At 49.4% G+C, this 22726-nt stretch overlaps 1 protein-coding gene and 1 non-coding gene across 5 annotated transcripts; one reads left to right on the top strand and one right to left on the bottom strand.

Moving 5' to 3' along the window:
* The first annotated feature begins 1454 nt into the window (after positions 1-1454).
* ZNF783 (zinc finger protein 783) lies at positions 1455-21140 on the top strand. 4 transcript variants are annotated; one of them, XM_077849806.1, is made up of 7 exons: positions 1455-1596; positions 4826-5227; positions 5311-5437; positions 5603-5731; positions 14708-14836; positions 15898-15990; positions 17874-21140. In XM_077849806.1, exons 1-7 carry the CDS (start codon positions 1573-1575, stop codon positions 18707-18709), a joined length of 1740 nt encoding a protein of 579 aa, XP_077705932.1. In that variant the 5' UTR covers positions 1455-1572; the 3' UTR covers positions 18710-21140. The 4 variants fall into 4 exon arrangements, with proteins under 4 accessions (XP_077705932.1, XP_077705933.1, XP_077705934.1 ...); XM_077849807.1 differs by lacking the exon at positions 1455-1596 and adding an exon at positions 1787-2162; XM_077849808.1 differs by lacking the exon at positions 1455-1596 and adding an exon at positions 1791-2101.
* Positions 11079-11185, bottom strand: LOC144285159 (U6 spliceosomal RNA). The gene has a single exon (XR_013353544.1). It is a non-coding gene; the product is annotated as a U6 spliceosomal RNA (small nuclear RNA).
* Positions 21141-22726: the final 1586 nt, after the last annotated feature.

The following is a 22726-nucleotide window of genomic DNA, read 5'->3' as shown; positions in this document are numbered from 1 at the left end:
GCGGGGCTAAACCGCTGAGTCCCCTGGGCTGCCCTTGAACAGAGTTTGTTAAATAGTAATGTTTTCTTCCTCTGCAATCCATTTCTCAGGCTCTTTGTGTTTGCACTGGGCATTAAATCTTAGCTCACAATTTACCAGTATTTTATAATCCTTAATATATGGGTCTGATCAACCCCTGATGAGATCCTAAGGATGCTGTTAAAGGTTTCATCACACATTTGCAAGTTATTGGGTTATTTCAACAAAGATCTCCACAATGAATGATGTGAGATGTTGATTTTCTTACTGAACTTCCTCAGCTTGCCCCAAAGTCTAGGGGTGCACCTTACTTGGAGAAGGTATCTGTTTATTATATGTCAGTTGACCACACTTTCACTTAGATCAAATATATGGGCAAATAATCTCCCCTCCCTCCAAAAGGAGAAAATACTAAAAATAAAAACCCCTGCAGAATAATTTCTACTGGGAAGAGTTTGTAGGCTTGTTGGACAAAGACTAGGATGAATGGGAAATGCAGAAAAGATAGAAGGTAAAACCTGCATATAGCACATTTTACTTTATATTCAGAGGTTAACTCTGATTTTTCCAAAGTAAGGTTCTTGGGTTACAGTCGAGGAAGATGGGTATGAGCATGAGTGGTTTATTCAAATGTGTAGGATCTGAATTGTGTTGCTGCTCGCCCAGCCTGGAGCCCAAGCCACAGAAGATCCCTGCCTGGTGGCTGATGGACAAGTGAAGACTGGGTGTGGCATAGAAGGCTCCAGAGGGCTCTGCAAAAGCATGCTTGAGGGGAGTGTCTGCTGGGGTAGTAGGCCCCAGGGAAGGTAGAGGAGACCCAGGAGTCCCAACGGGGATTTGGGGAAGGGAGAGAGAGCTTTATTATTTTTTAATGAAATAAATTTTTCCTGATGTCTGTGTGTTCTGTAAAGTTAAACAAGTAGCTTTAAGACCTTTATCTGTCCCGCCCTACCCCACTGCCGGGAATAACGTGTATAACCAAACCAAGTCACTTTGGGTCCATTGCAGGCGTTAAAACGGTCAATCGACGTAAACTTCCGATTCCCGGGCAAGGACTGCCCCTCCTCCCCTACACGGGGAAACCGCACCCCTGCTTCATGAGCTCCCTGACCGAGTTCCCCCCAGTGGGCCGTTGCCCCCCGCCCCGTGAGCCTACCACGCTGCCCCTGCTCCCCTCCCGGCGGGGGCCCAGCCGGAGGGGCCCGCGGGGAGTCCGCCACCGGCGTCCACTCCCGCGGCCTAGGCCGGGGTGGGCGGCCGGCCTCCCCCGGGCGGACCCCCGAGGCCGCGAGGACCCGCGGGGGCGCGCGGAGGGCCGCGGGCCGCGGGCGTGCGGTCCTTCGGGCTGCAGGGGGCGCTGTGCGCACCCTCGGGCCCGGCCGCGAGCGCAGCTCTTGTTTAAAGGGCCGACGGGGCACGTGGCTCGGACGCAGCTCGCGGCCTCCCGGCAGGAGCTCCGAAGCTGGGCGGCTCCGCTCCGCCTCCGCCTGCGCGCTGCGCCAGGCCCGCCAGGCCCGGCCGAGGAGAGCCGCCGACAGAGGGACGCGAGCAGCCATGGCCGAAGCGGCGCCCGCGCGGGTAAGCGCCCCGGCGCGCGGACGCCCAGACGGGCCAGGGCCGCCGCCTCAGCCGCCGCGAGGGCCCGTGAGGGTCTCCGCCCGGCCGGCGTGGAGCGGCCCCGCCGCGCGGCCTCCCCGCCCGCCGCCTCCGCCCAGGCCGCCGCCCGCCCCGCCGCGCCAGCCCTGTCCGCCCCGCCGCCCCGGTTTGCGTCCGGGCCCGGCTTTCGGGACGACCGACCGACCGGGCGGCCCAAACGGCGGGGGAGGCGGCCCCGACGGCGGGGGACAGGCCAGGCTTCTCCGCGGCGCTTCCGATGACAGGCCGTGGCTGGAGCGGAGCGGCCGTGCCCCCGTCCATTGTCTCGTTGGAGGCACGCAGGGCGGACCGGTCGCCAGGCCCCGTGCGGTTCTGACAGCCGGTCGGGCTCGGGGAAGGGACCGGCCCAAGGTCGCTCACCTGGTCGGGGCCACGGCCCAACAGCCCGACGTCTAGGCCAGACCTTCGGGATTGCATCCCGGTGAAGGTACCCAGTGTTGTACTTTTACCTAAGAGAAAGGTGCTGAATGCTGCTTACGAGAGGGAGTGTAGGTACATTTTTTTTTTTTTTTTAATTTATGATAGTCACACAGAGAGAGAGAGAGAGAGAGAGGCAGAGACACAGGCAGAGGGAGGAGCAGGCTCCATGCAGGGAGCCCGATGTGGGACTCCATCCTGGATCCTGGGATCACGCCCTGAGCCGAAGGCAGACACTCAACCGCCAAGCCACCCAGGTGTCCCTATTTTTTTTTTTTTTCTTTTTTAAGATTAGTGTGTTGGATTGAATTATTTTGATGACTTTATAATGTTGGCCGGTAATGGGCAGTATGCCCAATTTGGAGAAAAGAATCCTTTGGCTATTTTTGACACACCAGAAAATCACTTGCATACAACGCTCAATAGGTGCCTTCTGTTATTAATACATCTTAGTGAAGTTTCTGAAACCTTGATCTTGGGGGATCCTTTTGAAGGAGGAACTTCCCCTCCCTTTCCTTTAATGAGTTTGGTGTGTCCTTCCCTTAGGATTCCCGGAGTGCAAGGGAGAGAAGGGGGGTGGGGAGTTTGTGGCCCTGTCCCCTGGGAAATACCCCCCAAGCCATTTCTGTAACTGCACTGGTGACATCACCAGCTTCCACCTAGCCCAGGACCACTCCCCAGAACTTTCTCTGGCTATTCCTATCCATACACTCCTTCCCCTCTGCCATCTTTAATTAGAGTACCTGAGATTCCCGAGAAACTCCCCAAACAGAACAGATGTGCCCCCAACTCTTGTCAGCCCGTCATATCATACTGTGGTTTATCATGACTGTTTCTATACAGAATTTTTCTCCTGGAAAAGGAAGAACCACATAATTTTTTCTGCATTCCCCTATTGCGCCTTTACAAGGCAGGTGTTCAGTAGTTGGTACTGAATGAATGTTGTGAGGTTATTCATTCATTCATTCAGTAGGTATTCATTGAGCATCTGCAGTGATTGAGGCACTCTTTTAGAAGCTGAGAATACAACAGTGACCCTTGGAGAACTTGGGTTTTGCAGGAAACAAACCACACATGGACTTGTCTTGAGTCCTTAGTGCTGTCAAAGAAGAGACTCACAAGGTCCTCTTTCAGCTTTGCCAGTCAGTGAAGGTTTCTAGAAGGCTTTGAGTTGCCGGAGCCTTAAAAATAAGAGGAAGCCAGATGCACAGAGAGGTAGGTAGGTAGGTAGCTAGGTGGGGTGGGGTGGAACTAACACATGCATGGAGGAGAGTGAGGTGTGTGTTAGGAATCCAGGGAGTCCGAAGTGGCTGGAGTGTAGTATATATAAGGTTAGAGAGGCAGGCAGAGGTACAAGAAGTGGTGTGGATTCTGCTCGAAGTATGCTGGCAAGCTACTGAAGAGTTTTAAGCAGGGGCCTAAAATGATCTAGCCTGTATTTTTATTTTATTTATTTTTATTTATTTATGATAGTCATACAGAGAGAGAGAGAGAGAGAGAGAGAGTGGCAGAGACATAGGCATAGGGAGAAGCAGGCTCCATGCACCGGGAGCCTGATGTGGGATTCGATCCCGGGTCTCCAGGATCGCGCCCTGGGCCAAAGGCAGGCGCCAAACCGCTGCGCCACCCAGGGATCCCTAGCCTGTATTTTTAAACACTTCCTGACTGCTCTGGGAAAGTGTACTGAGGAGGAGGAGGTGAAGTGGGGGAGTTAGGGGGCATTGCTGCGGCTGGGACCAAGTGATGACAGTGGAGAAGAGGATGGATTTGAGATAATTTTGGAAGTCAGAGAGGACTTGAGGTGGTCTGACCATGAAGAGTGAGTGAAGGGGAGAGGTGAGAGGTCACTTCATTCTTCCAAAAAGGCTTTTAGTACGAGGTACTTGGGACCAGGCCATTGCACACACTCTGGCTCATGCACCAGGCACTGGTGTGAGCTGAGGCACTTTAGAAGCTCTTTCCAAGGTGCCCAAAGGTGAGGGAATGAAAGAGGTGGAGGAGAAAAGCCCATGTAAACTCTTTCTTGCTGAGTCCCTGAGCCAGAACCATCATCATCAGCATTGTCAACATCATTATCATCTTAATCAAATCAACGTGGGGCTTTGTGTGCATTGAGTATTTCTGACATGCTAGACATTGATGAGGATTGTGTCATTAATTCTCACAATCCTGGGGATCCCTGGGTGGCTCAGTGGTTTAGCGCCTGCCTTCGGCCCAGGGCATGATCCTAGAGTCCCAGGATCAAGTCCCACATTGGCTCCCTGCATGGAGCCTGCTTCTCCCTCTGCCTGTGTCTCTCATGAATAAATAAAATCTTAAAAAAAGAAATTCTCACAATCCTCCCATGTAAGTGCCATTTTCTAGATGTGGAAGTGAAATTGAAGGCTGTGTGAAAAATCTTGCCCGATCCAGCCATCTTGGGAGCAGCAGAGTTGCTGGTTGGACTCGGCCTCTGGGTGTGAGACAGAAGACTAGGACCCAACATGGAAGCCCACCTGAGAACTGCAGATATTTTCTCCCGCTTTCCACTTGCTAACACCATGGTCCCGCCAGTGTTTCCGGTCCTGAGGCTGCACTCCTAACTGATGTCCCTGCCTCCCGTCCCACACTGCTGCCTGACTGGCCCTTAGGATCCCACGTGGGGCTTTGCAGGAACAGTTGAAGCTTCTTTCTGAAGTATGTGCTTTGATTATATCATTCTGATAATATCTCCCCTTTCTCTTCTTGTGGACAGGCTCCAGAGAGGGACAAGCAAACAGAGGACGAAAGCCCTTCGACGCCTTCTTTGTCACCCCAGCCAGCAGCTGAGAAGAACTCATACCTATACTCCACGGAGATCACACTGTGGACCGTGGTGGCCGCCATCCAGGCCTTGGAGAAGAAGGTGGACTCCTGCCTGGCCCGCTTGCTGACCCTGGAGGGGCGGACGGGGACGGCCGAGAAGAAACTGGCGGACTGTGAGAAGACGGCCATGGAGTTTGGGAACCAGCTGGAGGGCAAGTGGGTCGTGCTGGGGACCCTGCTGCAGGAGTACGGGCTGCTGCAGAGGCGGCTGGAGAACATGGAGAACCTGCTGAAAAATCGAAATTTCTGGATCCTGCGGCTTCCGCCAGGCAGCAAAGGGGAGGTCCCTAAGGTATCTTTTGGGCACCTGGGGTGGGATGGCCTGAGGGGTGGTGCCTGTAAGTGTGTGGGTGAGCGTGCGTGACACTGTTCCAGGTGCCCGTGACCTTTGATGATGTGGCCGTGTATTTCTCTGAGCCGGAGTGGGGCAAGCTGGATAACTGGCAGAAGGAGCTCTACAAGCACGTGATGCGGGGCAACTATGAGATGCTGGTGTCCCTGGGTAAGGCTGCATAGGTGGGGATCTGGGTCTGCGTCCACAGATTGGCCTCCAGAAGTCTGTGTCTTTGCTTTCAGTGCTGTTTTTCTCGGTGTCTCTCCATCTCTCTGGGTAGCCGGGTGGCAGGTGTCCAGTCTTGACCCAGCTCTCTTTCCATTCTGTGTGCAGATTATGCCATCTCCAAACCAGACATCCTGACCCAGATGGAGAGGGGAGAGGAGCCTTGCCCTGAAGGCCCATGGGGCCAGGAGGAGGGAAATAAGAGGGAGGCAGCATGCCCAAGGAGGCCAAGCCTTGGTGAGTGGGGGTGAGGTGGGGGAGTGAGCGGGGCACACTGAATCGTAGTCCTGCTCTCCTGGGCTTTCCAGATGTGCTGCGAGGCCAGGAAGGGATCACAAGCCCTTAACCCAAAGTGGGGCCCACTCTGTCTTAGGCCAGCCTGGTCGGGGCGGGTGCAGAGCTTTTGTCTTTGAGCTGTACTGTTTCTGCTTCTGAGTGAGTGGCCAGCAGTCCCGGTGTCGTGTGGTTGGTTGTTGTGAGGACTGCATGACACGGCAGACGTAAAGCTCATACTTATTGAGCATTGTATAAGTGGGGGCTTATTACTGACAGTGATACTGCTAGCAGCAGCATTATTGCTGCCCCTCTTGCCTGCCCCTTCCACCTCAGCTCCCCAACTTGAACCTGGAGCTCTAAGGCCCGTTGCGTACTGGCTTCCCTTTGTGGAAATGGCCCTCTCAGGGGAGCGGCCAAGCCAACTTCATCCTGAGAGCTAGTAAGGTATGGGACAGTGGTTCCAAAGTTGGCAGCCCATCAGAGTCTTCTGGGCTGTTTTTTTTTTTTTTTTTTTTTTTTTTAAGTTTTAAAAAATAAATGGAAGTAGAGAGAAGAGTACAGTGAGCCTCCAAGTGATCGTCACACACATTCAGCAGTGACCAGGGGTTGGCCACACTGGCTTCACTGTCTCTTCCCTTTCTCTAAACAACCCAGATACCACTGTTCTACCCAGCAGATTAACATCTAATCCCTAGCTCACGTTCTCTTTTCCCCAGTTGTCTCAAAACTGTTTTCTGCAGGTGCTGGGTCCTAATTCTAGTATACCAGAGTCCACCTGTTGTATTCAGTTTATAAAAAGTCTGTTATGAAGCCTGTGAAAACCTCCCCCAATGCCACGTTTAACAGCTTTATTGAGATTTAGTTAACAGACCATCCAATTCAATAATTAAAGTATACTGCTTGGTGTTTTACTGTATTCACAGTTTTTTGACCATCACCATAAGCTGTTCTTAGAACCTCTCTTGCCCACCAGAGAGAAACCTGTAGTCACGGGAGTTAACTTCCCTTTTCCCTCCCCCTGCTCCGTAGCCTTAGGCAGCTACTGATCTATTCCATGTGTCTTAGGTTTGCCTGTTCTAGACATTTCACTTAATTTTTTTTTTTTAAGATTTTGTTTATTTATTCATGAGAGACACAGAGAGAGGCAGAGACACAAGCAGAAGGAGAAACAGGCTTCCTCCAGGGAGCCTGACATAGGACTTGATCCCAGGTCTCCAGAATCATGACCTGAGCTGAAGGCAGATGCTCAACCACTGAGCTACCTGGGTGTCCCTAGACATTTCACTTAAATGGAGTCATACTGTGTGTGACCTTTTGTGTCAGCCTCCTCTCACTGAATGTGTGTTTAGGTTTATGCACATTGTGCCTGCGTCCGTATCTGTGTGGGTACACCGCATTCACCACATTTTGTTGCTCTGCTCCTCAGGTGATTGACCATCCTCAGATCTCCTTCTTCCATGTCCTTTATTTGTTGACATTCTTACACCATTTATCTTTTTAAATGCCGTTACTTCCCATATTTTGGATGTGATGTCATTTATTCTTCTGTTTCTTGCATTTCCTATAAACTGGTAGATCAAGAGGCTTCTTTAGATTTCGGCTGAACTTTATGGGCAGGATGACTTCAGAGGCTGTGTACTCCCTGTTAGCCCCTGCCTGCCTGCCTTTTCTGGATCCTGAGCCCTGTCCTTACAAACCTCCCTGTCACCTTCTCACCTAATGATTGTAATAGTCATTGAACATTGTTGCCCAGATTTGCTACTCTATTAGGGGTTGCAGAATGTTAAGAGTCTGTCCTAGTTACGCACAGAATAGCTGAAATTCTTTTATAAAGAAGAATTTCCCTGATCAACTCTTAGTTACCCTGAAATACAGTCTGTACAGAAAAGGCAGGATAAAAGCTTAATTCTTTGCCTTCATCAGTTTTCAGAATGAAGAGTTACTACCTTAGAAGCCTTCAAAGGTGACCGATACTTGGGCTTTTTTTTTTTTCTTTTAATGACTTCATAGACTGTTGAATATTTTATATATGCCAGTCTTTCACAGCCATTATTTTTCGTGCTTAACTTGTCCCATCTTTAGCTCATGGGAACACCTTCAAGTTGGCCCGTAGGCCATTTTGATGTGACTTCTGTGGCTTTCAGATACCATAAGATGTTCTGGAATCATCTAGCATAGTTCTTGCCCCAGACCCGGAATACAGATTTCTCCAAGGAGTTTTGATTCCTTTCAGCAACGAATGCTATTTGGAGACCACAATATGAGTGCTGGTAGTTGCTCATTTTTGCCATTACTTCTAGGGCTTTTTCAGAATTTAAAAAAATTTTTTTAGAAAATATGTATTTTTGAAAAGGAAAAAATTGAGTCCATAGTGCTATTTCTCATTCAAATTTAATTTTTTTAACGATTTTATTTATTTATTCATGAGAGACACAGAGAGCGAGAGAGAGGCAGAGACACAGGCAAGAAGGAGAAGCAGGTTCCACGCAGGGAGCCCAATGTGGGACTCAATCCCAGGACCCTAGGATCACGCCCTGAGTGGAAGGCAGATGCTCAATGCTGAGCCACCCAGGTGTCCCATTGTTCTTTGATCTTATACTTGTATATCTCTTTTATTTTATTTATTTATTTTTAAAATAGATTTATTTTTTATTGGTGTTCAATTTGTCAACATACAGAATAACACCCAGTGCTCATCCTGTCAAGTGCCCACCTCAGTGCCCGCCACCCAGTCACCCCTACCCCCCAATCTCTTTTCTTTTACATGGAAATCTTAAACAATTAGACTTCTGACTGAAGGCTGAGTTTCTTTGCAACCTCTTTTTGTCCTCTGAATGCATTCCATTCAGGACTTACGAAATTCTACCACTTAAAGTCACTTGAAATAATTATTATCTCTATGTGGTTATGTCACCAACCCAATATACAGTTAAGTTTATTTGTTTCTATGTATTTTTCAGTTTTTTTTTTTTCAGTTTTTTTTTTTTTTAATTCTTTTTTTATTTATTTATGATAGTCACACAGAGAGAGAGAGAGGCAGAGACACAGGCAGAGGGAGAAGCAGGCTCCATGCACCGGGAGCCCGATGTGGGATTTGATCCCGGGTCTCCAGGATTGCGCCCTGGGCCAAAGGCAGGCGCCAAACCGCTGCGCCACCCAGGGATCCCCGATTTTTCAGTTTTTTAAAAAAATCTGTTTTTAAAAGATTTTATTTATTTAGCCTGCATGATGGGGGAGGGGCAGAGGGAGAGGGAGAAGCAGACTCCCCCCTGAGCAGGGAGCCCCACGTGGGGCCCTGGGAGCATGACCTAAGCTGAAGGCAGACACTTAACCAACTGAGCCACTCAGGTGCCTCTTTTTTTAGATTCTTAGAAGTGGCTCTTTTTACCTTTTCATTTAACGTTTTGAATATATAAGCCATGTTGTGTTTGCAAAGTCCAAATGGTTTAACAGAATACATTCAGGGAAGTCTTATTTCCATTCTCATCCCCTTCTTGTACCTATGGATACCATTCTTATTACCATCCCTGTCTCACACAGTTTCTCCTGGAGATCACTTCATACGTGTATGTAGAGATCTTCCTCCCTTTTTTTGTGGATGCAGAATGTTCCATGGTGTCGTATACCATAGTTTGTTTAACCAGTCCCTACTGGTGGACACTTGGCATACTTCTAATATTTTGGTGATATAAATAATGTTGTAGTGACTACTTTGTGCATAAGGCAGTTCATATTTTTGCCTATGTATCTTTGGGATAGATTTCTAGAAGCTACAGTTACGGTTCAGAGATAAATGAATATGTAAATATTTGAGAATTTATCACCAAATACACCTCCATGAAGGTTATATCATTTGCATCTCCTTCAGTGTTCTGAAAGAAGGCCTGGCCTTGCCAAAGAGAATGTGGTCAAACTTGTGGAATTTTTGTCTGCCTGATATGTAAGAATATGTCTGCTTAATATTTCTGTGTAGCTTTAAGTAACAGCTTTATTAGGTATAATTAAGTCACTGTACAACTCTCCTATTTAACCTGAGTGGTCGAGTGGTTTCTAGCTTATTCATCGATATGTGCAACCAGTAAACCCCACAGTCAATTTTATAACACTTTCATCACCTCCAAAACAAACCCTGTACCGTCTGGCTGTCACCACCAGCCCCTTCCCAACTCTCCAGCCGTAAGCGATGACGAGTCTTCCTGGCTATATAATTGCCGAGCCTGGATGCTTCATAGAAATGGAATTTACAATACATGGTCTTTTGACTCTGGCTTCTTTCCCTTAGCGTAATGTTTTCAGGGTTCATCCATGTGTATCCATATTTCATTTCTGTTTTGTTTTCTCTTTTCCTTATCGTGGTCAAATACACATAACATAAAATTTGCCATCTTAGCCATTTTTAGGTGTACTGTTTGGTGGTATTAGATACATCATAATGTCCTGCAGTCACCCCCGCCCCCATCACCACCATCCATCTCCGGAATTCTTTTCATCTTATAAAACTGAAACTCTATACTCATTAAATGGTAATCCTCATCTGCCCCATTCCGAAGCCCCTGACAACCACAGTTCTTTCTGTCTCTGATTTTGCCTACTCCAAGTACCTCATAGAAGTGGAATCGCACAGCATTTGTCTTTTCATGACTGGCTTCTTTCATTCAGCATATGAAGTTTCATCCGTATTGTAGCAGGTGTCAAAACTTCTTTCCTTTTTTAGTCTAAATACTCTACTGTATGTGGATACCACATTTTGCTTATCCATTCATTTGTCAATGGATGCATGGGTTGTTTCTGTGTTTTATTTATTTTTTTTTTTTAAATTTTTTTTTTTTTTAATTTTTATTTATTTATGATAGTCACAGAGAGAGAGAGAGAGGCAGAGACACAGGCAGAGGGAGAAGCAGGCTCCATGCACCGGGAGCCCGACATGGGATTCGATCCCGGGTCTCCAGGATCGTGCCCCGGGCCAAAGGCAGGCGCCAAACCGCTGCGCCACCCAGGGATCCCTGTTTCTGTGTTTTAGCTATTGTGACTAATGCTGCTTATGATCATGGACACATAAATACCTCTTAAGAGACACTGCTTTCATTTCTTTTTGGCTTAGAAGTGGGGGAAAAAACAATAAAAATAACTGGAATTGCTGGATCATGGTAATTCTATTTTTAATTTTTTGAGGACCATTATGCTGTTTTCCACAGTGACTGTACCATTTTATAATCTCACCAACAGTGTACAGGGTTCCAGTTTCTCTACATTTTTGCCAACACTTACTATTTTCTGTTGTTTCTTTTTTTTTTTTTTTTTTTTTTTTTTAAATATGGAACGCTTCACGAATTTGCGTGTCATCCTTGCGCAGGGGCCATGCTAATCTTCTCTGTATCGTTCCAATTTTAGTATATGTGTTGCTGAAGCGAGCACTGTTGTTTCTTTTTAATGGTAACCATCATAATGAGTGTGAAGTGGTATCTCATTGTAGTTTTGAGTTGCATTTCCCTAATGATGAGTGACGTTGAGCATCTTTACCTGTGCTTTTTGGCACATGTGTACATCTTGTTTGGAGAAACATCTATTCAAGTCCTTTGCCCATTTTTGAGTAGAGTTGTTCGTTTTCCTGTTACTGAGTTTTAGTAGCTCTCTGCATATCCTGGGTATTAATCCCTTATCAGATATGTGACTCACAAATATCTCTCCCATTCTGTGGATTGCCTCTTTACTGATGATAGTGTGTTTTGATGCACAAATTTAAAGTTTTCATGGAGTCTGTTTGTCTATTTTTTTCTTCTGTTACCTGTGTCTTTGGTGTCCTATCCAAGAAATCCGTGTCAAATCTAGTCTAAGAGTTTTATGTTTTACGCCTAGGTCTTTGATTCATTTTGAGTTAGTTGGGCTTTTTTTTTTTTTTTTTTTTTTTTTAAGATTTATTCATTCATTCATGAGAGACACACACACAGAGGCAGAGACATAAGCAGAGGGAGTAGCAGGCTCCCTATGGGGAGCTCAATATGGGACTCCATCCCAGGACCCCAGGATCACAGCCTGAGCCGAGGCAGATGCTCAACTGCTGAGCCATCCAGGCACCCCTTGAGTTCGTTTTTGTATATGGAGTTAGATAAGGATCCAACTTTATTCTTTTGTATGTGGATATGCAGTTTTCCTACCACCATTTGTAGAAAAGACAGTCCTTTCCTTATTGAGTGGTCTTGGGACCCTTCTCAAATATCATTTGACCAGTTTTGTGAAAGTTTATGTCTTGGTTCTATTTATTAATTCTATCTGTGCCAGCACTACCACACTGTTATGATTATGGTGACCTTTAATAGTAAGTTTTGAAATCAGGAAGTCCTTCAACTTTGTTCTTCCTTCTCAATACTATTTTTGCTCTTTGGGGTTCCTTGAGATTCCATATGAATTTTAAGATGGGTTTTTCTATTTCTCTAATAAAATGTCATTTAGAGTTTGATAGAAATTACATTGAATCTGTAGGTCAGTTTGGTAGTATCAACACCGTAACAATATTAAGCCTTCCAATTCATGAACATGCTATATTTCCATTTATTTATTACTTTAATTTCTTTCTGTAGTGTTTTGTAGTTTATTTTTATTTTATTTTTATTTATTTTTTGTAGTTTTTTTATTTTATTTTTATTTTATTTATTTATTTTTTTTTTTTAAGATTTTATTTATTTACTCATAGAGAGAGGCAGAGACACAGGCAGAGGGAGAAGCAGGCTCCATGCAGAGAGCCTGACATGGGACTCATCCAGGGTCTCTAGGATCATGCCCTGCGCCACCGGGGCTACCCCTGTAGTTTTTTTTTTTTAAGACTTATTTATCATTCATGAGAGAGAGGCAGAGACACAGGCAGAGAGAAGCAGGCTCCTCTCAGGGAACCTGATATGGGACTAGATTTCCAGACCCAGGATCACTCCCTGAGCCAAAGGCAGATGTCCAGCTGCTGAGCCCCCAGGCATCCCAGTGTTTTGTAGTTTTCATTATAAATGTCTTTTACCGGGATCCCTGGGTGGTGCAGCGGTTTGGCGCCTGCCTTTGGCCTAGGGTGCGATCCTGAAGACCCAGGATCGAATCCCACAACGGGCTCCCGGTGCATGGAGCCTGCTTCTCCCTCTGCCTATGTCTCTGCCTCTCTCTCTCTCTCTCTGTGACTATCATAAAATAAAAAAATAAATAAATAAATAAATTTTTTTTTTTTTTTTTATAAATAAATAAAAATTTAAAAAAAAAGTCTTTTACCTCCATGGTTAAATTCCTGAGTATTTCATTTTTTATGATACTATTATAAGCGGAATTGTTTTTGTAATTTCCTTTTCAGATTGCTTATTATTAGTGTATACAACTGATTTTTGTATGTTGATGTTTATCCTGCTTATTTGCTTAACTCATTTGCTAGTTCTTACAGTTCATTGTGGAATCTCTAGGGTTTTCTGCATATATCATCTTTGAAGAGATAATTTTACTTCCTTTCCAATTTGGATGTTTTTTATTTCTGTTTCTTGCTTGCTTGCTCTGGCCAGGACTTTGAGTCCTTTGTTGAATAGGTAGTTTTAAAAGTGGATATCTTTGCCTGTTCCTAATCTTAGAGGAAAAGCTTTCATTCTTTGACCATTGAATGTAATGTTCACTGTTGGTTTTTCAAATATGCCTTTTATTATGTTGAGATAGTTTCTTTCTGTGTCTAGTCTATTGAGTGGTTTTATCATGAAAGGGTGTTAAATTTTGTCAGATGCTTTTTCTGTATCAATTGAGATGATCAGGGGGTGTTTTCCTTCATCCTGTTAATGTGGTATATTCCATTGATCTAGTTTATATGTTGAACCAGCCTTGCATTCCAAGAATACACTCCACTTGGTTATGGTGTTTAATCCTCCCTTGCTTTTTTTTTTTTTAAGATTTCATTTGTTTATTAGAGAGAGAGCATGAGGGGGCCTGCTGGCAGAGGGAGTGTGAGAGGCAAATTCGCCACTAAGCAGGAAGCCTGGAGGTGGGGCTTGATCCCAGGACCTGAACCAAAGGCAGCTGCTTAACCAACTGAGCCACCCAGGCACCCTGGCAACAGTGTTTTTTTTAACGTTACCTCTCTTATATGTGTGTGGTTGAGTATCTTTCTGTTTATGGGTCATTTAAATTTCTTATTCTGTGAATTCTTTGTTCATCTCTTTGACCTAGGAAGCTTTTTTGAAATGTATACTAATGGGTGCCTGGGTGGCTCAGTTGGTTAGGCGGCTGCCTGCAGCTTAGGTCGTGATCCTGGGGTCCTGGGATTGAACAACTTGCTCAGCAGAGTGTTTGCTTCTCCATTTCTGCACCCCCCACCTCTATCTTCCTCTCTCTTTCAAATAAATAAAAAAAAAATTTGTTTTAAGATTTTATTTATTCATGAGAGATGCACAGAGAGGCAGAGACATAGGCAGAGAGAGAAGCAGGCTCCCTGTGGGGAGCCTGATGTGGGACTTGATCCCAGGACCCCAGGATCATGACCTGAACCGAAGACACATTCAACTGCTGAACCACCCAGGTGCCCCAAAATTAAAATCTATGAAAAAATGCATACTTCCTAGGCCTACCCAGAACTACAATGAGAATCTTGGGGTGCTTCCAAGGGGATCTATATATATCAGCCTGGTATAGGACTTTGGACTGGAAGCTACTGTTGTGTTGTTCTGAGTCGGGAAGCCCTAAAAAGCCACATCCTTGGCCCTGCCATGTCATGACTTGTCTGTATGATCAGATGTTTCTGTGCTGTACCTTTTCCTTCTCTTTTATCCACTAAGGATCAGTGAAGTTCACTTAAGTATCAAAACTTGTCTTTGACCCGATGCCTCCACCTCAGTCCCATTGATTACAGTTGGCCATTCCTCACTGGCTCCTGCCTCAGGGGGTATCTCTGTGTTGTCCTTAGTGTCACTGATGTGCATTTTCCAGGCCTCCCTCCACACCCAGAGCACATCCTCAGCCCCATCATCCCTACCCAGGAGGAGCCAAAAGAAGGGCAGGCCTCCAAGCATCAGCAAGATTCAGAAACAAGGGTAACCCTACCTGGAGCGAGCACTGGTAAGTGAGAGCTGCCAGGCGGCAGTGTGAATAGCATCAACAACAGTGGCAGGCAGGTGCCACTGGAGCAAGTGCTAAAGCTTGAAGGTGGAAGGGATGGTTGGGGACAAGGCTTGGCTGAGCTGGACAGGCTTCCTGGGAAGGGGACCCCTGAGACGGGCCTTAGAGGAATGGTAGATGCTGCATGGGAACAAGGCATTTTCAGCAGGAGAAAATGGTCTGAGCAAAAGTGTGGGTCCCTGAGGCATGCTGGGAACTAGGCACTCTGGCCTGGCTGGAGTGAGGGCACACAGGGCCAGGCACTGGGCCTCCTCAGGTTTCCTACGATGGTTCTGTTAACTGGACAGTCTGTATTGTTTGCCTCGAACAGTGCTGGTGTGTACATTCCTCAGTAAATGTCCTCTTTCTGGAGGCCTGTGAGGGGCTCTGTGGCTTCAGTCCCCCCTTCCAGTGAGCTCTGTCTGCTTGTGTGGAAAGGAAGTTCCTGTCTATCCTGTCATGAAAATAGAGTATAACTCCGAGAGCATTTAGCCCATCACGTGGTACAGAGCCTTGTCTGCACTCTGCTAGCTTGGCTTCTCCTGCCCCCTGTTCTCCTCCTTCCTAGAGGCTTGACTTTGCAGTCTTTCTCTCCAGCTATTTCTGTGAATCTCCCCCAGTGAACGTGAGCTCTCTGAGGGTGAGGATAATCCTCCTGGTCCCCACCCCTGTCCCTCCTTCCCAGTCTGTAAGAAGAGAGGACCTTCTTCTCACTGTCTCTGCTCCATTGCAGACCTGGCGCTGTTCCTCAGGGGCCTCCCCAAACCCTCTGTCCTTTTGAGATCCATCAGGGTGATGGGAGTGGTCAGCACTGGCCCCAGATGGGACCTGGGGGCTTGGCCTTCGCAGCTCTCCTCTCACCTCCGAAGCAGAGGCCAGGGAGTGGGCAGTCCTCTGGGCAGAGCCCTGGGCCCCCTCTTCCTGGTGGGCATTTGAGCATGCCTGGGCTCTGCTTAGAGATGCCGGTGGCATCCTGCAAGAGCCTGGTGTCAGGAAAGGCCCTCACAGAGTCTCTCTCACAGGGCCTCCAGCCTCAGTTAAACAGGAGGAAGAATCTTCAGGTGAGGAGTCTCCAACCTCCTCTCTCAGGAACAACCTGCCCAGCTTGGGGCCAGGTGAGTAATGGGAGGAGCCCCTGTGGCCACAGCAGCACTTCAAAGGAGCCCAGGGGCCCTTGGGAGCGGGTTGGGAGGTGGCTCAGGGGGCCCTGAGGAGGGGCTTCCTCCTGAGGGTCCCCTCCTCATTCCCAGATACTGTTCCCTGGGGCTCTTGGAGGCCCAGACCATCTAGGTCCTGGTCCTCCTCTGTCATGTCTGGCTTGGTGGCAAGGTGCTGCTTGAAAACAAGCTGCATGCACCAGGTTTGTGGTCTGGTGACAGGCCTCACAGCAACCCTGTGGAGTGGTCCAGGTGCACAGCCTCCAATGTCTTGCAGTTTGTATGTGGTGGCCTGTGATTTAAATTTAGTTTCCCTGCCTGGAGTTCATAAAACGAGACTCACACTCTGATGAGCAGGAAAAAAGAAAGTAGTTATTGCTCATTCTGGCTTTGGGGTATTTTTCTGTCCTCATAGAAAGGAATCCTGTTCTCTCCTGGTTCCATCCTGGTACCAGCTCTGAGGGTAGGCAGAGGTGAGGGGTGGGCCCACCGTGGGGTTGTGGTGTGGTGGGAGTCCCAAGCTGGAGATGGGCCTCCCACGGAGAGGTCTGGGAACCTTGGTCTTCCATGGAGTGCGGCCCAGGACCCACACTCCTCCCTAAGTTTAGGAATAGTACGGGAGGGATCCCTGGGTGGCGCAGCGGTTTGGCGCCTGCCTTTGGCCCAGGGCGCGATCCTGGAGACCCGGGATCGAATCCCACATCAGGCTCCCGGTGCATGGAGCCTGCTTCTTCCTCTGCCTATGTCTCTGCCTCTCTCTCTCTCTCTCTCTCTCTCTGTGACTATCATAAATAAATAAAAATTAAAAAAAAAAAAAAAAAAAAAGGAATAGTACGGGAGCCCATTAAGTGCAACAATTTAGATGGAAAGTTTAGATAATTCTTATAGACTCTTAACTGATGCTGTAACTCTAGGACCAAATACAAACAGCTGGGTCATTTCTAACATAGAAATAAAGTTCCGTCAGGAGTTATTTGTGAGGGTTGCCGGGCAGCTGTGCTGAGCAAAGACCCCTGGGGTCCTGACATCAGGTGCTGGCCCAGAAGGTTCAGCAGGTAGGGGTTCACTCCTCGGCAGCAGTCTCCTGGGCATTTAAGTTCATGCTTCAGCAAGAATAGATAGAAATCGTTCTGCCCTAGACCTTGGAAATTGCTTGTAAAGGGCTACAGGTTCTGTTTTAATAGGCAGAGGGTAAGGTCCACTGTCAGTCTTTGAACAAACCTTCTGCTGCAACAGTGGAGCTGCTGGACACCGGGGGAGGTCAGAGAAGCCAATAATGGGGGTGCTCAGTGTAGATTTGTTATGTGGATGAGCAGCTCAGAGTATGGCTAAGACTGCTACCGCCTCCAGGCCTGAGGTTTCTTACCTAGTCTGATGGCTCCAGGGCTCATTAGGGACTAACGTTGTCAGAACTCTCGGGGATCCTGTGCAGCCAGAGTATCTCAGGGTCCAGGGTCTCCCCTGCACCCTCCCACCTGTTGTCTTTCACTCCATCTGACCTCTGACCCCGCTGGCTCCTTGGCTCCTATTTTTGAAGCTTTGTCTCCTCTATCCTGATGTCCATAGCTTGACCTCCAGGAATGGGCCATTGGAGCATCTGGGCCACATGACAATTAACAGACTGGATGATGTTAGGAGGCAGTGTCTGCTTGGTAGGGCCAAGTGAATTGGGTCCCTGATCTGTGCTGTGAGCGCTCAGAAGAGAAAGGACTCTGGGAAGGCAGGAGCGGAGGGTGGGTGCAGATGCGACTAGAGATGTGCTGGAGGCCAGGACTGGGTGCAGTGGCCTGGGTGGGGGCTAATGTGGCCCACTTGAAATCAATGGAGATTCCTTTCTCCAGGTGGTGGTGGTGTGGTCATCAAGACAGAAGCACAATCTGAGGACCAGATGATGTCTGAGCAGCTCTTCCTGGAGGAGTCCCGGAGCCAGACCATGTGCAGAATGTCCAAGGGGCCGAGGAGTGGGACTGGGGGCCCCAGCCAGCTTCATGCTGCAGGAATGCCATGCATGCGGGCAGGGGACCCACGGCCACCAGGTTCCGTTGGAGAGCCACCCCGTGTTCTCCCTCGACGGCGAGAGCGGACCTTCCCCTGCCCCGACTGCGGGCAGAGTTTCCGCTTGAAGATTAACCTGACCATTCACCAGCGGACCCATGTGGAGGAGGAGCACAGGGAGACTTCGGGGAGCCCACCTGGCTGGGGGGAGGCCCACTCCACCCTGGAGCCCGGGGAGGTGGTGGTGCCTGGCCCTGTCATCCGCTGGCTCCCTGAGGAGCCTGGAGGCCACCGCTCCCTGGCAGGCCGCTCCTTCATGGGGCGGAGGCCAGCGGCCACCAAGGTGTACCACTGCAGTGAGTGCCTGCGCTTCTTCCAGCAGCGGAAGAGCCTGCTGCTGCACCAGCGCCTGCACACAGGCAACAGCCAGGGCTGGCCAGCTTGTCCCTACTGCGGCAAGGCCTTCCGCCGGCCCTCTGACCTCTTCCGTCACCAGCGCATCCACACTGGCGAGCGGCCCTACCAGTGCCCCCAGTGTGGCCGGGCCTTCAACCGGAACCACCACCTGGCTGTCCACATGCAGACTCACACCCGTGGCCAGGCGGGCCCACACTTCCCAGCTCCCTCTGCCCTCCCTGGGAGTCCACCCCTGCCACGGCCCAGCCACACCGAGGAGGGCTGACTGGGCAAGAACCTGCACGGGTACCCTCCAGCTCTCCTGGGGCACCCCGGCAGGACCTCTGTCCACTTTCAGGCCTTTCCACTTGTGCCTGATGCTGGTTCTTCGTTCTGGAATAGCTTTGGAGAGATCTTTTTTTTCATTCAGATGGGAAGCAGTGGCCTTTTTGGTGACAGTATGTGTGTGACCAGATGCCTCAATTTCCTGTTTCCTAAGTTTGTCACTCTTTGCTGCCTTTTCTACATTCCTGACTTATAAAGGATCCCTTAAGGCTTAGAGGATGCCAAATTTTGGTGAGAGTCTTTGGCAGGTATCTGAGATAAGCAAGAGGCCTGGAGTTAGTGGCCCTTCCAGGAGGGGGCAATAGAGACATTGAGGGCCCGCAATTTGGACATTGTACACAGGTCACAGCAGAATGGACAGTTTGGAGAGTAGGCACTGGAAATTCGAGTTTCCTACTGTGTTATTCTGAAATTTTTTTCTCTTTTTGGAGCTTTTCTAGTGCTTTTGTGTTATATGTGGTTGCAAAGGGGACCAGGAGCTCTGAGAGGCAGGAAGTACTCTGCTAACCTCTTTGTGTGTGGGGATGGTAGAGGGGCTGTCCAGTACAGCCTAGGAGTTAGTGGAGGTACTTGGCTGCTGCCCTGGACACCAGGTTCTTCTCAGTTATGCTTTCTTTGGCCTGGAGTGATTCCCAATATCCCAACATCCGTGGTTGATTTTGGTTATTAGTTGAGAGGGGGAAATAGGCCCGGGGTGGATGACCCTTTCCCCAGGGTCTCAGTATTATGGGTATGCACACTTCCTGGACTGGACCCCATAGAACACCTTGGGGGGTGAGGGAGATGCAGACCCAGCCCAGGAAGCCCCTGCCGGAGAGGAAGATCCTGATGTGAGTGAGGCTGGCCAGCCAACCAGGACTCCTGGGCTCCCAGGCCTCAGGTCTCACGTTAAAGGAGAGGTCTGTGTCCAAGAACTCAGGGCTGGTAGCAGAGATAGGCCAGGAGATGTGAATGAAGTTTTTTAACTTCCTCTGGCCTCATGTTCCTCACCTGTCAAAGGGGGTAGTGACCCCAGTGCATCCTACCTCACTTTAGGGTTTTCAGGGTCATAAATGATTCAGAGGCAGTGGGACAAACAGCCAGGTTTTGTCCTCCTTTTCCAGTTCAGGGCCTCCTTTTTTATTCCACATTGATCTCCAGCCCTTCGCACCCATCAATCCTTCAGGAAGGACCTTTATTTTCTGGAGCACATGGAAGACCCCTTGGGTGCAGAGCCAGGTGAGACTTTCCCATTGGGCCACATCCCCAAGGAGCCCTTTGTACTTCAGTGGAACAAATTCTTACCAAAGCGATGAGGTTCAAACCGTGGAAATTCGGGCAGTAGCATCAGGCCTCCTAGAGAAGCCTTTTTGGCAGTTAGCGTCTTGTGCCTCTTAGTCACACCACTTAGGGTGCTGCCTGCAGACCAACCCTTGGTTTGGGTGATTTTAAACTGGAGGACTGGATCCTCAGCTGTTTTGATTGTTGTCTTACTTGCCTTGGTACTGTGTGAAGTGGCCAGCGTTCAGACCTGCTTCCAGGTGCTGGGTGCCTGGCTGTGCCACTTCCTGTTGCCCCCTCTGACCCTCACACCTCTCCCAAAGTCAGGGGCAGAGTTGGGGGCAAATGGGCCCTTATCTCTGGGGCAAAAGTTAAGTATCCACGTTGGTGAGAGCCCAGCCAAGCTCTCCTGGGCTTGGGGAGAAGAGGTGCCACCCTCCCCAGCTGTGCATTCTGCTTGTCTGCTCTGGCATCCCCAGCCCTCACCAGGGGCCCCACAAGCAGGGCCCTGCTGTCAGCAAGTGTTCAGACAGGATGTGGTGCAAATGTAGCTGCTCTGTGCTTATCCCTTTGCTGCAAGAGCTAGTTTCAGGTGTTTCCTGGGGTGGGGGTGGGGGGGCCTCAAGGCTCAAAGTTCGTAGACCTTTCTAATGCTAAATGCCCTGTGTAAATACAGGTACTACAGCACAAACCAGGAGTGATTGCAGGGCAGCACAGGCCCTCCCTCCGCTTTATGGCAAAGCGCCAGGTCCAGTTAGGGCTTGTGAGTTTGCTTGGCACTCAAGTAAGTGGTCAAAGAACATTTTTTTTTAATTTATTTATTCATGAGCGACACAGAGAAAGGCAGAGACACAGGCAGAGGGTGAAGTGGGAAAAGAACATTCTTGACACTGAAATGACTCGACGGATGCAGCGTGGTGCAGGAGCAGAGCTGTGCTCCGGCACCCTGGAGGCTAGAACCTGGTTTGGCCTTGACTCGCTCCTAGCTCCGGGTCTTGGCTTCCTCATTTGTAAACAAGAAAGGGTGGGGTCCTGGTGCTAGAGGCTCGTAAGAACTGTGACGGGGGCGGCCCTCAGCCTTCGTCGGTGCTCAATAAATATGTTGGACTGAACGAGTATGCGCGCGACCTGCTTCCTGCCCTCCGGGAGGCGGTCCCACAGAGCTGCCGGCCCCGCACAGTCCGGGGTCCTGGGCCGCGTCGTCATCAGGGGCTCTCGACCGCCGGCCACGCCCACCTACGCGTCCGCTGCGGGGCGGGGCCTCGGGCCGGCCAATGGGCGAGGGCGAGGAGGGATGCGGGTGCGGTGCGCGAGTTGGGGGCGGAGCTTTCCCGGGCTGACCAATGGGGAACGGGCTCCTGTTTGCGGGGCGGGTCCACTCCCTGCACGGCTGCCGCCTGCCGAGCCTACCACGACGCCGCAACCCTGCGCGGCCGCTGCATGTCCCTGCATCTACTTGTGTCTCTCCAGCCCTTCGTGTCCCCCCAGCCTCGCGTGTCCCGGCAGCCCTGCAAATCCCTCAGCCTCGCGTGTCCCCCTAGTCCCGCGTGTCCTCCCAGTCCTGTGTGTCCCCCCAGCCCTTGTGTCCCGCAGCTCTGCGTGTCCCCAGCCCCGTGTGTCCCACAGCCTCATGTGCCTCTTGCAGGTCGGGATTGACGGGCACTGGAGAGTCGGGAAGAAGCCTCGCAGGGCCTGGGCCTGTAAGGGCAGCCCTCTGGGAGGGTGCCTAGGAATTGGGGAGGCGCAGCCTGAGTGGAGCAATGACGTCCACCAGGGCACAGTGGCCAAGGGGTGCTGTCTGAGGTCAACGATAAAGTCCCATCTCCTTTCTTGGCCGCACCTTGCCAGTGTGCAGACTTAGCCACAAGATTTCCCAGGTTCCAGGCATCCCTGACCTTTATTGGAGCCAGTCCTGTGGGTCCTGGGGGTGGGAGAGGAGGATGGACCCTAAGCGCCCTCACTCTAGAGACCCTCGGGGCTTTCCTTTTTGTACCTGTCCTTCAGCCCACCCACCCCACCCCCAAAACTGACACCTTAGGGAGACCATCACCCCACTGTCACCCCCTTTCCATGCTGAGAGGTTACTACTTTCTCCTGTGCAGTGGTCTTGCACCTGACTGTGAGGATCCCCTGAAACTCTTCTGGGCCTGGACTCTGATTTCTGTCAGGATGCATTTGAGTGCCTGCTTGCTCTTCCAAAAGTCTCCAAGAAGTCCTTCCTATTGCTGTTGGGAGGGGTCTGCATTATAGAGGACTTTTGATTATGTGTTTCAGGCTCAGATTTGACTTAGTCTGTCCCTGGCCTGTGTGACAAGAACTATCAACACCAGACTTTTCCATGTCTCTGAAGGTAGAGATATCATCTCCTGGTAGAAATAGTTTTGAAATGGTTTTATTTATTTATTTATTTATTTATTTATTTATTTTAATTTTTTATTTATTTATTCATGATAGTCACAGAGAGAGAGAGAGAGGCAGAGACACAGGCAGAGGGAGAAGCAGGCTCCATGCACCGGGAGCCCGATGTGGGATTCGATCCCGGGTCTCCTGGATCGCACCCTGGGCCAAAGGCAGGCGCCAAACCGCTGCGCCACCCAGGGATCCCCTGAAATGGTTTTAGATACATTCCTGAGCACCAGATTTGCAACAGGGCCTTACAGGAAGAGAAGATGTTCATCCTTAATCTGAAGAGATGGGA

The sequence above is a fragment of the Canis aureus genome, chromosome 15 (genome assembly GCF_053574225.1).
Source record: "Canis aureus isolate CA01 chromosome 15, VMU_Caureus_v.1.0, whole genome shotgun sequence".
Classification (NCBI taxonomy): domain Eukaryota; kingdom Metazoa; phylum Chordata; class Mammalia; order Carnivora; family Canidae; genus Canis; species Canis aureus.
This window is presented reverse-complemented; position numbering and strand designations above follow the sequence as displayed.

What these genes read in the sequence shown, in the direction of transcription:
- ZNF783 (XM_077849806.1), top strand. Translation starts at nt 1,573, where the DNA reads ATGGCCGAAGCGGCGCCCGCGCGG. An exon ending in TGAGATGCTGGTGTCCCTGG is followed by an intron (nt 5,438 to 5,602) that starts GTAAGGCTGCAT and finishes TTCTGTGTGCAG; the next exon opens with ATTATGCCATCTCCAAACCA. An exon ending in CCTACCTGGAGCGAGCACTG is followed by an intron (nt 14,837 to 15,897) that starts GTAAGTGAGAGC and finishes TCTCTCTCACAG; the next exon opens with GGCCTCCAGCCTCAGTTAAA.